Source organism: Scomber scombrus, chromosome 16 (assembly GCF_963691925.1).
Source record: "Scomber scombrus chromosome 16, fScoSco1.1, whole genome shotgun sequence".
NCBI classification, from domain to species: Eukaryota; Metazoa; Chordata; class Actinopteri; order Scombriformes; family Scombridae; genus Scomber; species Scomber scombrus.
Genome location: NC_084985.1, coordinates 28,925,868 through 28,941,597, shown reverse-complemented (window position 1 = coordinate 28,941,597; position 15,730 = coordinate 28,925,868). Strand labels below are relative to the sequence as shown.

Below are 15,730 nucleotides of genomic sequence, written 5' to 3'. Positions count from 1 at the left end.
CATGGCATCGCTGCAGAATGCTGCGGTAGCCGACCCTGGATCCAAAAAAACAGCCCCAGACCATCATGCTTCCTCCTCCATGTTTAACAGTTAATGTCACACACTGAGGAACCATCCTTTCTACTCCATGTTTAACAGTTAATGTCACACACTGAGGAACCATCCTTTCTACTCCATGTTTAACAGTTAATGTCACACACTGAGGAACCATCCTTTCTACTCCATGTTTAACAGTTAATGTCACACACTGAGGAACCATCCTTTCTACTCCATGTTTAACAGTTAATGTCACACACTGAGGAACCATCCTTTCTACTCCATGTTTAACAGTTAATGTCACACACTGAGGAACCATCCTTTCTACTCCATGTTTAACAGTTAATGTCACACACTGAGGAACCATCCTTTCTACTCCATGTTTAACAGTTAATGTCACACACTGAGGAACCATCCTTTCTACTCCATGTTTAACAGTTAATGTCACACACTGAGGAACCATCCTTCCTCCTCCATGTTTAACAGTTAATGTCACACACTGAGGAACCATCCTTTCTACTCCATGTTTAACAGTTAATGTCACACACTGAGGAACCATCCTTTCTACTCGACAGCGTTCAAAACTCCTGCGTAATGAACAGAATATTTTAAATGTTGATTCGTCAGTCCATAACAGCTTCTTCCAGTCTTTAGTAGTCCATTGGTGGTGTTTCATGGCCCAGGAGAGCCTCTTCTTCTTATTCTGACTCTTAGCAATGGCTTTCTAGCTGCAACTCCACCTGTCAAACCTGCAACTGGAAGTCTTCTCTTCACAGTAGAAACTGAGACTTGCTTACTACGACCACTATGAAGCTGTGCTTGAAGCTGTTGTCCTGTGAGCCGTCTATCACGCAAGCTGTTGACTCTCAGAAGCTTTGGGTCTGCCAGACCTCTTCCTTTCAGAGTTTCCCCCAATTTCTGAGTGAAACTGTACTCACTGACACCTTGACTTTCTTCGCAATTTCCCTGTAGGAAAGATCTACATTTTTAAGTGTTTTTGTATAATTTTCAGTTTTGGGTAACCTTACCTTTTTTTTTTAACCTCTGGCAGTTCACTACTTACCTTTGTACAATTTCAAGCTATTCATTGGACTTGAACTGCTTGAATTTCAGTAAAGAACTGGAAAAATTGGGGTGTTCTAAAACTTTTGACCGGTAGTATATATCTGGGTAAACCTGCTGGCTAACAGAACCACCCCCATGTTCATCCATGCAGGCCGCTGCCCTGACCCTGGCGCTCTTTGCAGAACACAATTATATATTTTGCTGCCTTTCGAGGAGTTGCAGCAACATCGTATGAGACATTAAAACCAGTATACCGCCCAGCATTATTTGTGACTGGTTAATGTTGGACAGCAGCATGATATGTACCTGGCGAGGGAGACTCTCATTCTCCAACCTCCGGAGAACCTCTTAGTGGGTCTGTTCTGCATCTCGGGGGTAAATGACAGACCAGCCAAGATCCTTCGGGCCTTCGCCTCAGCTGCTGCAGCTCCAATGGCCCTCAGCTCTTCATAGACCTGTTGGACGAGGAGGAGAAACATGAGCAGGCAATGATCTGACAGTCTGTAAGCAAGCCAGATGTTCTAAATCGCTTTATGTGGGCACACCTCAAATGTCACTTTAAATCCCTCACTGCACAGAAAAACTGGGTGCATATTAACAGCAATTACAATATACAGAAATTAAGCCATGAAGTCAGTCTGTAAACTATCATGAATATTTACAACAGACACTGATCAACTCTGCTGCTGGAAACCAGATTTTAAGAGCATTGAGACCAAACCAAAGCAGTCAATTTGTCATATAAACTAAAGAGCTGAGGTTGGATCCAGAGTTGGTGATCGTTTTTCTGAGTTCATTACTACAAGTGACACATTCCACATGACACACAGTCATGTGACTTATTGTTACTCATTAAAAAATATTGATGAGTGTAGCTTTAACACTAGTGTAGATATATTAGACATTATAGCAGCATGTAAGTGCTATTAAGTGCAAGTGTTCTGGCTGCTCAATTCACACTGACATCCCTGTTTGGCCATCACTGCCTTCAGAACCAGCTGTCTGTCAGCAGCAGCTTCTGACAAACTTAGAAGACAGCAGGCAGCCAAATGGTCTTGACCAGGCTGACTGACAGCAGACATTTATTGAACAAAAATGGTTATCATGTAGGCTCCACGGAAAGAAATCAGGTTTGTTTTTATATACACTGCGTGCACAATTATTAGGAAAGTGAGTATTTTGACCTTATCATCATTGTCATGCATATTTATTAGGCAGCTTCCTTACCTCAGATAAAATGGGCCAAAAAAGAGATTTAAGAGACTCTGAAAAGTAAATAATTGTAAAATGCCTTCCAGAGGGATGCAGCACTCTTGAAATAGCTAAGCTATTGAGGCGTGATCACCAAACATTCAAACTTTTTGTTGCAAATAGTCAACAGGGTCACAAGAAACGTGTGGAGAAAAAAAAGGACGCAAATGAATTGCTAAAGACTTACGTGAAGCTCCCAAAAACCCAATAACCTCCAATGCCGCCATATTCCAGAAATGCAACCTACTTGGTGTGTCCAGAAGTACAAGGTGTTCAGTGGTCAGAGACATGGCCCAGGTAAAGAAGGCTGAAACACGGCCATCACTGAACAAGACTCATAAGTTGACACATCAAGACTGGGCAAAGAAATATCTGAAGACAGATTTTTCAAAGGTTGTAGGGACAGATGAAATGAGAGTGACTCTTAATGGACCAGATGGATGGGCCCATGGCTGGATCAGTAATGGACACAGAGCTCCACTTCGAGTCATGCCCCAGCAAGGTGGAGGTGGGGTACTGGTATGGGATGCTATTATTAAGGATGAGCTAGTTGGACCTTTTCGTGTTGAAGATGTACTTAAAATCAACTCCCAAACCTACTGCCAGTTTTTAGAAGATACTTTCTTCAAGCAGTGGTTCAGAAAAAGTCTACATCATTCAAGAAGGCCATGATTTTTATGCAGGACAATCCTCCATCACATGCATCCAAGTACTCCACTGCATGGCTAGCCAGCAAAGGCTTTAAAAATGACAGAATGACATGGCCCCCTTCCTCCCCTGACCTTAACCCTATTGAGAACTTGTGGGCCCTTCTTAAATGTGAGATTTACAGTGATGGAAGACAACACACCTCTTTGAACAGCATTAGGAAGGCTGTGGTTGCTGCTGCACGAAGGGTTGATCATCAACAGATCAAGAAACTAACAGACTCCATGGATGGAAGGCTCATGGCAGTTACTGAAAAGAAGCGTGGCTATATTGGTCACTGAATATTTTTTTGAAATGTCAGAAGTATTTCTTTGTAAATTTTGAGTTGTTTATTTGTTATTCTTTCTGTAATACATGAAAATAAACAAGTGAGATGGGAAAATTTTAGTTTTTCATTTAGATGCATAGTAATTGTGCACACTAATAGTATTACTATATACTATAGTAGAATAGTATATTCTCCCGAGAAAACCAAAAACCTCACTTTTTCTTTGTTTACTATTCAGGTTTGAGGTTTCTTAACATTTTGGATTGACTGACAGCACTGTATTTGTTCAACAATAAAATGAATCCTCAGGAATACAACTTGCCTAATAATTGTGCACGCAGTGTATTGTTTCAATGATATTATTTCCCCACCCACCGTAGTGAGCAGTTGTATCTGCCTGTAGTGAAGCTCTTAGCAACTCTTAGCAGAGTATGTATATCGATACCATTATAACATTCAGAACACATAAACAGCAGACAATATATGTGATTTACACAGCTGTCTGTTGGGATTATCTGTTAATAAGTGCAGCAAAGAAATAAAAAGGAGAGCAAAACAATTGCAGGTTGTTGGGTGACACGTCTCAATCACGTCAGAATCAGTTCAGGTTGATCAATTTGATCAAATATAAGTGTAACTGTCAAACACTCAAAATGCTCTCTATGTGGATAGGCCTTTAAACCTCATGGTACCAGGATGAAAAACTCAAAAAAAGGTTTATATGCACCAGTGCTGGAAGCAGCCCTGACTCTGAAGTAACTGTGCCAGTTTACCTGGCTGTACTTGGCAATATCACAACACAGTGGTACAATCACTCACCTTCTCTAGTCTCTCAGCCACATTGTCCTCTCCCTTCTCCAGACGAGTTTGGAGCTGCCTTTCCTCCTCCAGCAGCTTCAGACGGCGGGTGTCTGCCTTTAGCACCGCCTGCACTGCTGGTGTGTCATCAGCTACCACCTCTGGTGAAGAACACACACACGCAACAGAGTGAGTGGAACAGAATGGCATGGTCAGAGAAAGAAATGACATTCTGACTTACCCTGTTCACACAGCAGCACATCAATGTTGGGGGGAATACTGAGAGCTCTGTTTGCTATGTGTTTCAGTAATGTGGTCTTTCCTTTGCTGAAAGCCAAGACAGAGAAAAGAGAAGACTGACTCATTTTCTTATACAGTGAACAGGTGAACATCAAGATCAATACTGGCTCCTATTACAAGCCATGTAATGTTGATTTCCCATAGCCCTTCTTCAGGGTAAAAATCTTGATGTGAACTCTTTGGATCACTCTTTACTTCAAATTCATTCAGCAAAGGTTCAACTATTTCTATTTTTAGATAGAAAATGATTGAATGATTTTAGTTAGGTTGGACAAATATTCAAAAATTAAAACTTGAAAATGCCCCCAAAAGCTGCATGTTTGTCATGTTAAGCAAATTCTTAATTGGGGCATTATTTAACCAGATATACAATAGTCCAAACATTTGCCTCTATTGAATACTGCATAAAATGACAAGAAACCATGACGTTAATAAAGTACAAGAATCCATTTTTTTGGAATTTGTCAATTTCTTTCCTTTCTCCAAGTGCAATGTTGATGTTGTTGTCATATTAATGAATATTTTAACTCCAATGTTTTGGTCTTTACACAGACATGTCCTGATAAAGTAGGAATGATACAAATATTGACATAACTACTAATTGCTACTAGACGGGAGTATGAGAAAGTCTGTAGTTTTATTTGATCTGATATGTTTTAAAAACGTATGATCGTTTCATGATTTATAAAATGATAGGTATATCATACTTCATGAACCAAGTATATGTAAACAGTGACTCTCACAACAAAAAAATGTTTCAATGCCACAGTAGCATGTTCAGTAGGACAGAAAGCATCTTCACCAGGTCTACCTTATCAGAGTGTGATAATATAAAATAACTCCAATCCTGCTATGATTATCTGAGTAATGGAAAGCATTACAAGTAAAAGTCTGTGTTTGTCTTCAAAGTCATGAAAAAAAGAAAAAAAACATACCCATTTGGTCCCACCAAACCATATCTTCTTCCTGCCACAATCAGAAGGTCAGCGTTGACAAAAAGCTCCTTGCCATGGGCAGATATGCTGAACCTCTCCAGCTAAAGAACACAAACAGAGACTGTATCTGCAGTACATTTAATATAAAAAAATCCTTCTTTCCGAGTTTAAAAGCATCTTAAGAACTTTGTCATCATTGAGAAGACTGTAAGATAGGTAACCTTGATGTCAGAGGCATTCTCCAGCATGGCCTGTCTGGAGGACATCTCAGCCTGGGAAATGGAGAAATCTCCCTCCAAGGCATTCTGAGCACGAACACTGGCCACCTGACGCTCATACTCCATCTGTAATCAAACACACCAACACAGACTCATACAAATCCAAAGACACACACATAATAAGCCTGGATTACAACTGACAAAGCTCTTTGAGGGCCACAGAGAACTGTTTTCACAGGCTCCTATAAATAAGAGACTAAAATGCAATTACCAGTTTCTTCTTCTTCTTCTTCTCCTTTTTACTCATGTTAGCAAATGGGTCATCCTCCTGTTGCTTAGCCTGCTCTGCGATGACATCCTCAGCACTCTGATTACAGCCAGAGACAGAGACAAGTTCAACCATTGATCCAGACCAGAGACAGACGAGACAGCCTGGCAAGACAAACGTACCATCATCATGTCACCTCCATCACTATTCTCCTCCTCATCTTCATCCTCACTGATAGAGCGCTCAGCTGGTTTTCCCTTCTGCATGGACAGAGTGAAGTCACACAGTTACCTGGAAGCTGTTGAAAAGAAAAGAAAAACTGAGAGAACAGAAACAACATCGGGGCTTATTACTTACCTTCCGTTGGTCTTTCTTCCCCTTCTTTGGATTTTCGACCTCATCATACTCTGATGACTGCAGAACAGAAAAAAAAATGTAATCTAACATTACATGTATACCCAGTTAACAACAGACTGTACAAATGCATGCAATTTAAAACTGATACAATAATTACAATACTGAGGTGAAGGATTGCCACAGAACTGACGAAATCTGCATTAAAAGGAGTTCTATTCAGTCACAAAGTAACAGCTGACTGAACTTAGTCATCATTGATATCATTGATCTCACTGACACCGACATATCATCACCTTTTAAGCTGATATGTTGAACTTGTTAGCAAACAGTTGCTTGTTATCCACATCCATCTGTTATGGAGCAACAGTATCATTCATATGAAGTTGTGTTTCTGTCCACCTGCTGAATGTAAGTCCAATATTCTTTGGAGTTTTTCCCCTGTCTGTGTGTGAAGTACCGAGCTGGAGGCGGATTATGGTTAGCCTATTATTCCATTATACCCTGTGGCCCCGCTTTGGGCATAGGTTGCCAAATAAAGCTCTCCAGGCATCCTTGTTCTGGGCCAATGTGGTTAGCCTAGCTTAGCATAAAGACTGGAATCAGGGGGAAACAGATGGCCTAGCTCTATCCAAACATCTGCAGCTCAATCATTAACACATACAGTAGTGTGCAAAAGTCTTAGTCCACCATCATACAAACAGAAAAATACAGGAAATATGTACACAACATTTTACATTAATTATTAAATACTATTATTAACTGAGGCTCCATTCCATTTAGGTTTAAGAGAGATATTGCTCAAGTGTAAGGAGAGGTCTGAATACTTACACACTTTAGCCTATAGAAGCTGTTTTCTTTTCTGTTTTTAATACTGCATACACATTTCCTGTATTTTTCTGGTTGTATTCTAATAAAGAGACTGAGAAATAATTATATATGGTCATTATAGCATTGATAAAACAACAAGTCTAATGGTGGCTTCTATAGGCTAAAGTGTGTAAGTATTCAGACCTCCCCTTACACTTGAGCAATAGCAGGAACATGGCTCTCTTAAACTTAAATGGAATGGAACCTGAATTAATAATAATATTTAATAATTAATGTCAAATTTAGTGTACATAGTTCCTGTATTTTCAGTTTGTTTGATGTTGGTCGCCTTAGACTTTTGCACACTACTATATGTGTTGTAAGAAAGTGATCTTATTTCCCATATACATGTAGTCATTTTAATACATGTCGAATAGTTTGTTTTATTTAAGTATCCATCTGTGCTTAATATGTGAAACCCACTAGGCACTCTTGTTTTTCAGTACTGTGTAATGTCATTCATGCACACAGGTTAGTTTTGGCTACATATCCTCTTCATGTCATATTTACTAGAACATTTCTTCCAATGTTTCACAGCTGCTCTTACTTTCAGGGCTAATTTAAATAATTATTCTTATTTATTAAAATGCAGGTTGTATTTTCATAGTTTCACCCATTATTCTTACCAGTAATAAACATGAGACATATTGACACTTATTTTTAGGGCTCTCTGCGTTAATGCACTAATCTTGATGCAATTAAAGGCCGAGCATTACGCATCAATTTTTTAAAATCATGTTAATCGTTGTGTTCACTCTCACTCTAAACCACTGTCATGGATTGCCATTGCAGTCGACCTCTGTAAAATGTGCACAGTGCACGACGTGTTTGTATGGCAGGAGTCTTACTGCTACTGTCATTTTCCATGCACTGTCTGCGCCAATTGTTGTGACTTTCCTTGCAAGTGTTTTTAGTTTTTTATGCACTTTATTAATATGTCCTGTATGTTTGCATGTACATCTGCATGTTTCTCAATGTGGAACAGTGTAATCCTTCCCAAAAAATTATATATTTCACAGAATAAGCACTTTGAAGTTGTCTCCTACCTCAAGACCACACTGTTGTAGTAGCATATCTTTTCTGTTTAAGGCATGCTATATTATTGAATTAGACTTTGTAATACTAAAATGTAAAAGTCAAGCTCATAAAGTAACTTTCTTTGCATTCATTTGATTCCCAATCATGATACACTGGTAAGAACTGCTTTACATTGTTTATATGGATTCAAAAACTGTTGTGAAATGCAAAGTAATAGAATTTTAAACATGCAATAAAAAATGCGATCAATCACAATTAACTCTTAAAATTCAGGGATTAATCGTGATTTAAAAAATTAATCGTTTGACAGCCCTACTTATTTTACAAGTGGCTAAATTAGCAATTTCTGTATTTCAAATGTGTTCTTGTCTCAGATAATATGAAACTGCACACACCTTGGACAGCTTGGCTTCTGCTTTCTTTGCATGTTTCTTTTCATCATCCTGTTCTGCCTCATCCTCCTCATCAGATACAGCCTAACAAGATCAAACACACCATTCACCGTCAGCAAAGGTAGTTACATTGAGAAACTCAGTAATTCAGTTATGGAGAGGACCTGTGAAGTATGAGGCAGAGGACAGAGGGAAGATGAGACAGATCAGACATAAAAAGATATTTGAAAAAGAAAATGCTCAGTGTGACACCCATATGTGTTCCAGAAATATTTGTCCATGGAAAAATGTATCAACTGTGGAGAGAGGTTCAAATCAGGGAAATAGAAAGATGATGAAAAGGAAATAAAGATTTTCTAGCACCCACCTTCACTTTCTTGGATTTAGATTTATCTTTTTTCTTGCCCTTCTCAACCTCCTGTATCAAAGACACACAGACATGTAGAGATATACCCAGTGCTTTAAGAGACTGACTCACACTTAGCAGAGAAGTTGCTGCTGCGAGCATCAATTTTAAAACACCTTATTCCTCCTTAACATACATTATCAGGCTGAGCACTCTTGTGCTTGTCCCAAATACCAATAAAATGCTTTTATGCCACATTCATTCATATTTGAATAACTGCAAGGGTTCACATTAGGGGTTTGACAAGATCTCGTACCACGAGATCTCGCGAGACGAAACACGATCGGTTTTCTATCGATCATTCACACGTCATGTCTTCTTTTTATAATGTCACGTGTGGATCATTAACCTTGTTACAGCTTCTACCTGCTGAGAGGATCTCAGTCAGCAGTATGAGATGAGGAGAGGAGCAGTGGTAAGTTAACCTCAGGTCTCTACACTGAGAGCCTGAAGTAGGAGGAGCAGCAGGGAATCTAGCGCAGCTATGGAAGCCTAATGATGCAAAAAGTAAAATGAGTCACACTACCAAATTATAACACTATATATGTTGTTCTACTTGTGTATTTATGTGATACAGGATTTGTGCATTTACTTTGATTTCTGTGTTTTTATTAGCAATATGTTATAATTAGTGATAATTGGATTCTTTATTTAATTTATATTTATATATTAGAATTCTTTCTACTCTTTATAATTTACTTTTATGTATTTGTGATTGTATCTAACTTTTGTATTTATGGTTGTTATTTCCATAAATACCAAAATGATCCATTTATAAAAAATCTATATGGGGAAACCTTTGACAGTGCTGCATACTGCATATGATAATTATATATTTACAAAGTAAATGTGATTCATTACAAGATGATTAGTTCAAACATTTCAATTCAATTTCCATTTTGTGAATTTTAAATAAAAGAACAGTCATGTATTTCCTCATTGAAGTTTTCTTAAAAATATAGTTCAAATCTCGTCATTTGTGTTGATTTGTAGTAAATGACATGAACAGAAGACACATGCAATCAAACTTCAGTTCAATAAACATTGTGGTCATTTGAAATCCTGTGATGTGTCAAGTCGTGTGCACTGTACCTTTTTTATTTCTTCCTCTTCCAAATCAGAGTCCTCATCCTCATCACTCTGCTCCTGGCTGAGAGCAGCAAAGATGTTTCCACCCTGAAGAACACCAGAGATGCTTTATACTGCCAATATGTGAAGAGTAAGGAGGCAATGCAGACTACTGACATACCTTATTCTTTTTGTTTCCTTTGCTGGGGGCGACGACTGTGGGGCGGAAAGACAGGCACACTTAACAATCACTGTACATATGTGAGTGTAGCAACCATTTCATCACGATCAAGCAGTCTTGACACATCATACCTGGCTCATCTTCCTCGTCACTGGCTTGCACAGAGAGCTTCTTCAGCTTCAGCATGACGTCCTCATCGTCATCCTCATCTGCATCTCCACCTTTTCCTTTCCGACGGTCTTTCTTCTTTTTCTGAGGCTTAAAAGAACAAGAACAGTCTTGAGTTTTGACACAGGGTTTTAGAAGCAGATGTTGACACTTGATCTGAAAAGAACACCAATCCAATACCTGCAATACAATGTGTATAAATGACAACAATAAGAAACAAGTATGCACCAGGGACTGCTGTGGCACTAAACATTGAGTCAGCAGCAGTGACTGATGAATCTAACTGTTGTGGATGCACTGAAGTTCATACTAGCATTTACAAATATTGTATTGTTAACATGTGGCCATTATTTATATTATGGCCTGATTTGTTCTATAAGGGGAGTATGGCCGCTCAATATCTCAAGAAACTACTAAAAAAACTTAACAATATTTTAATTTTCATTTAAAATATTTATTGGTTTGGTTGACGTTCAAGTTACAAAAGATGGTGAATAAATAAATAAATGAATAATTATCATTTTCTTTCATCTATGCACATCTGAATATGTGACAGGTGCCTCGGAGGAAGGTGCAACTTAAAAACCATGTGAAGAACTCCTGCACACTGTCTCTTACTGCCACTGTTTCAGTCTAGCTGACCTTCATCGTATCACACTTACAACACTGGCAAGATCATATAGCTTTTTAACTCAAAGTCTTAACACTGTATATAGTAAACCACTGTAACTAGCTCCGTGCATTTGTCCTCATTTATCATTTAAAATAATGACTTTTAGTTCAGAATGACAGGATGTTGTGGTGCCAACAGACTGTAGAATTTCACTTTATTGCAAGCCACACTGGGATTTAATAAACTACATCACAGTGTATACCCGGCTTTAGGTGAGCTTCACTTCTTTTATGCCTGCATGCTGTAGGTAAGGCTGTTATTAATAAGATGAGATAAGAGGTACTTTATTAATCCCCTTGGAGAAGAAATTGAATGTCACCTTCTCACAAAAACAGCCAACATATAGCAAGGAAACATGCAGACTCAGGCTGTACAAGATAAGAGCAAAGCACCACATCAACATCAATTAAACAATCCACAACACTCAGCAGTCAACAGCAATGTTCATTAAAAAACCTCAGTGCACCAGGTATAAAGGACCTTCTAAATCTTTCTATAGAGCACCTTGGCATCACTAGTCTGGCACTAAAGGAGCTCTTCAGTTCACTACAAACACCAAACAATGGCTGGTCCTTATTGTGCAGGATGCTACTGAGTTTCCTGCCTACTCTTTCCTCCAGGATCCTGCCGTTTTTATTAACTTGTTGATCCTATTTCTGTCCTCTGACTTCAACCCCCACTCCCAGCATACAACAGCATAAAAACGCACACTAACTAAAATACTTTGATAAAACACATTTAAGAGTGACCTGCTGACATCAAATGACCAAAGCTTCCTGAGGAAGAACAGTCTGGACTGGGCCTTTGTAAGATTGGTACGGGTGTTCTCTTTCCAGTCCAGCCTGTTATCCACAAGGATGCCAAGGTTCCTGTAGTAGAGGAACAACCTCAACAGCCACATCATTGATGAGTACAGGAGGCACTGGTATCATTTTCTTTCTAAAATCAATGATAAGTTCTTTTGTCTTATTTAGGTTTAAAATTAAATGATTTATATCCACCTGTCTACAGTGATGCAAACAACAAGTGCAGAGTCATCAGGAAATGTCTGTAAGTGGCAGTTAGAGACCAAACTTGACCTCCAGTCTGAGGTATACAGGGTGAATAAAAAGGGTGACAACACTGTACCCTGTGGGGCTCCAGTATTGGTTAAAATAGTTTTGGATACCACATCACCAATTTTCACAAACTGAGGTCTAGATGTGAGGTATTCCATTACCCATGCAAATGTGTTGTTATTTATTTTCCAATCCAGCAGTTTCTTAACTAAAATATGTGGCTGAATTGTATTAAAAGCATTAGAGAAATCAAAAAATAAGAATCTCGCAGATGCACCAGCTGACTCCAGGTGGCTATAGACTCTGTGTAGCATATAAAGTAGAGCATCATCCACACCAACACCCCTCCTATATGCAAACTGGAGTGGACCCTGGTATGCAGAAACCTGCCTACTAAAATGCCCAAGGACCACTCTTTGAAAACATTTATGCAAACAAGTTATGTAATTAAGTAATGTTAATATTATTAACGTTATATATCCAGCAGTGGAGAGCAGCCTCTCTGACAGACATCACTGTCCAACATGCTGAGTGTCTGCAGGGTTGTTGAGGTGAGACAGACTGATCACCAAGTTCTTTTCTTCAGCTCAGAGTTGCTTTAAGTAGTTTAATGTTGCAGTGTGTGTTGGTCAGCTGCTGGAGTTAACTACAGCGCTCTGCTAATGTTAACCTCTGAGTGAGGGTGTAGAAGGTTCAAAGTAAACTTCATGTTAGTCTCACAAAGGGAATTATTTAGTCATTCAATCACAACATGTTTGTAGCAGTTGCCGTTTTTGAAAAAAACTGCAAGCTGAATATAACTTGTGGCCATATAGACAGTCTGGAGGCTGCTCTGCCCTCACAGAAGAGTTCAGCCTTTTCAGTTCCACCAACACCACACATCTGAGCATCGATAAAAGGAATAGATGAATTGATAAGGAGGCATACAATTCTGATGGTTTGGACAATTAAAAACCCATTCTAAACTGGAACTGGTTCTCAATTACCATCCCTAAGCACAAAACTCACCTTTCCATTTACTGCAAGCCTAAAGAGTTCTGTTTGTCAAAACAAAGCACCATCAGTCATCTCATTACTGTAATACATACTTCCAGGGTGAAGATTACCTGTTTTCCTTGTGTGTCTTTCACAGCCACCTCAACTGCCTTCTCAGGTTTGCTATCTGTGGCGAGCTCCTCAAAGAACTGGAGAAAAACATTCACACATCATAATCTAGTCAGAGCTTTCAAATCACCTTTGGAGCATTTTAACGTGTAGGCAACCCACCACTTGAAGTACTCACACTCTTTTTCCCCTTTTTATCTTTCTTCCCCTTCTTCACTGTCTTTTCTGCTGGAAGAAAACAGAGTGTTGATTTGGGAAAGTGACCGGTGCAGAACATGTTGGACATCATTAAAATAGTGCCTATTGTCACAGGTGTGCTCTCCACCATGCTGTACACGCTGTATTCATTGAGGTTAAGTACCAGCTTTCACCTTTAATTTAAGGGTGTTGACATCCGTAGGTAAACAGTGTAGGAATTGTAGCACTTTTTGAAAACAGTCTCTCAACAGGCAAAGGAAAAGAATGAGACAACATAAACTTCAATAAAGCTTAATATTTGGTGTCAAACTAGTTGCAGAGGTACTTGAAAGAGGCCAGGATCCTTGTGGTGGCACATCAGTGGCAGCCTGTGGCTCTCATCATTCTAGTTTGTTTCACGACAGATCAGCAGCTTAAAGTCTGTTTTAGAATGGTTGCTAAGAGAACATGTTCTACTTTTTTGTTTTTCATTCATTGAATGTATTTACTTTCACCGAGGTGGTTATGATTTCACCTATTTTGAAATTAAAAAAGGAACACCACACTCTTTACTTATGTTTTATTATTTCAATTAAATCAGGTTTAAACATAATTGAGCAAACATAAGTTTAGTGACATGTAGGTTTTTATTTACAAACTGTTTTGTGACATTAAGCAGCAGCAGAGTAGCAAACTGACAATAACAAGTTTAACTGGTGTAAATAATAAAACATTAAATAAAATATCTTAATATTTTCTCCACTTATGTTAGCGTCAGTCATCACTAGCTGCCACAGAAGTGCCACATCACAGCTGTGGTAGATAGTGGTGTAGTGGGGGGGGGGGGGGGGGGTTTGCCTTTATTATAGGGACAGTGAAGATATGACAGGATGAAATAGAGATGGGTGGTAACTTGCAACAAAATTCCACTGCAGAATTTTATTTATTTATGAAAAAAACCACATGTTACTAAACTCATCTTTGATCATTTATGTTTAAACCTGTGTTCGCAATTATATTTACACAACACAATTTCACTCTTTGCAATAATAAAACTGAGGACTGGTAAAGACCTCAACCCCCCCACCTGGACAATTTGACACACTGCACTTTTAATGTCCAATGCTGTGCAATATTAGTATTTCATTTATACGACTAATTTGAATTCAACTGTGCAATAATATACATTTATTTTAATTCACTTTTATCTGTGCCATAACAATATCATCCCTGGTATATTACCACTCAATACCAATACTACTTAAATGTGTATTGTATATTTCCACTATTATTGTTATTCGTACTTATGTATAATTCTTTATTCTTTCTTATTGATGCTCTTCTATTTTACTGTCCATTTGCTGCTCTAATACTGCAAAAAAAAACATCTTATCTTAGACTGTATTTTAGTTCATTTGTATTTCCAAACAGGTAAAATCAACCTCTTTGGCATACATTAATAAATGACAAACAAAAAAGTTAGTAAGAACATGGTTGTTTAATAACCATCCTAAAACAGACTTACAGCTGATGACCTCTTGTGAAAACAAACCAGGAGCAGTCTGAGTCAGTCTAAGGTGCCACTACCTGCCGGTGCCACTAGGAGGACCCTGGCCTTACTGGGTGAGGAGGACCTAAGACAGTCTGCACTCTCCAGCACCATCATCAAAACACCAAATGTTTGAATATCATTTGAAAGAATTGTGTTCATCACTCCAGCAGATAATATATGACACAAAGCAATAAAGATGCGTTTGAGGCTTGTGGTGAAACAACACCATGCTAACACACTTCATCTTTGCCATTCATTTGTCAACCATCTGTGTAAAGAGCTACTGGGTTCCACGCTGTTGTTTCCACACACCGAATAGAGTCAGCACTTTAACCTCATTGTCATGGTTATATATGTCATTTGCAATTTAGCGTTACGTACAGTATTTCACATAGTTAAATGTATTGCTATTAACATCTGCAGTCCAAATGGTATGTTCTTACTGTAAACTGAGAATAAACTGTCGAATTATTTCAACAACGCTTATAATAGCATTCTATCACTCTGAAGAACTGAAATGTGTTTAGTTTAAGTCATTGGGAAAATGACGCCGTTTAATATCCCATTAAAGCTCGTCTATCACCTACAACTACGTTGGACTTCAATCGTTTTATCTAATTATAGATTTTATTTACCAAAAAAAAGGTATTTTTTAATATAAAATTCTATTCTATGCCTTCACGGCACTCGAACCTGATGTGTACCACATTATTATTATAGTGTCAACATTGACATATTCCCATGTAATGGCCTAATGAGCTCCATGTATGTGTCATACTGTCAAAACACACTTAATTAGTAGACACAGCAATATTATGTTCTTGTTTTTCGGTGGCAGTTGC

The 15,730-nt window shown here is 38.5% G+C and overlaps 1 protein-coding gene across 3 annotated transcripts in view; it reads right to left on the bottom strand.

Annotated features, from left to right (window-relative positions):
- The window catches only part of abcf1 (ATP-binding cassette, sub-family F (GCN20), member 1), a 31,437-nt gene that overhangs the window by 15,102 nt on the left and 605 nt on the right, over nucleotides 1-15,730 (bottom strand). Inside the window, exons 2-16 of one of the 3 annotated variants that reach the window (XM_062435346.1) lie at nucleotides 13,338-13,387; nucleotides 13,162-13,239; nucleotides 10,288-10,414; nucleotides 10,157-10,191; nucleotides 10,000-10,083; nucleotides 8,869-8,919; nucleotides 8,505-8,585; nucleotides 6,205-6,261; nucleotides 6,030-6,107; nucleotides 5,851-5,946; nucleotides 5,583-5,705; nucleotides 5,362-5,462; nucleotides 4,368-4,453; nucleotides 4,148-4,287; nucleotides 1,408-1,556 (exon numbers count right to left, since the gene is read on the bottom strand). In XM_062435346.1, the coding sequence (XP_062291330.1) occupies nucleotides 1,408-1,556; nucleotides 4,148-4,287; nucleotides 4,368-4,453; nucleotides 5,362-5,462; nucleotides 5,583-5,705; nucleotides 5,851-5,946; nucleotides 6,030-6,107; nucleotides 6,205-6,261; nucleotides 8,505-8,585; nucleotides 8,869-8,919; nucleotides 10,000-10,083; nucleotides 10,157-10,191; nucleotides 10,288-10,414; nucleotides 13,162-13,239; nucleotides 13,338-13,387 (1,336 nt within the window). The remainder of the gene's footprint in view (nucleotides 1-1,407; nucleotides 1,557-4,147; nucleotides 4,288-4,367; nucleotides 4,454-5,361; nucleotides 5,463-5,582; nucleotides 5,706-5,850; nucleotides 5,947-6,029; nucleotides 6,108-6,204; nucleotides 6,262-8,504; nucleotides 8,586-8,868; nucleotides 8,920-9,999; nucleotides 10,084-10,156; nucleotides 10,192-10,287; nucleotides 10,415-13,161; nucleotides 13,240-13,337; nucleotides 13,388-15,730) is intronic. The other 2 variants (XM_062435347.1, XM_062435348.1) reach the window with 2 other exon arrangements.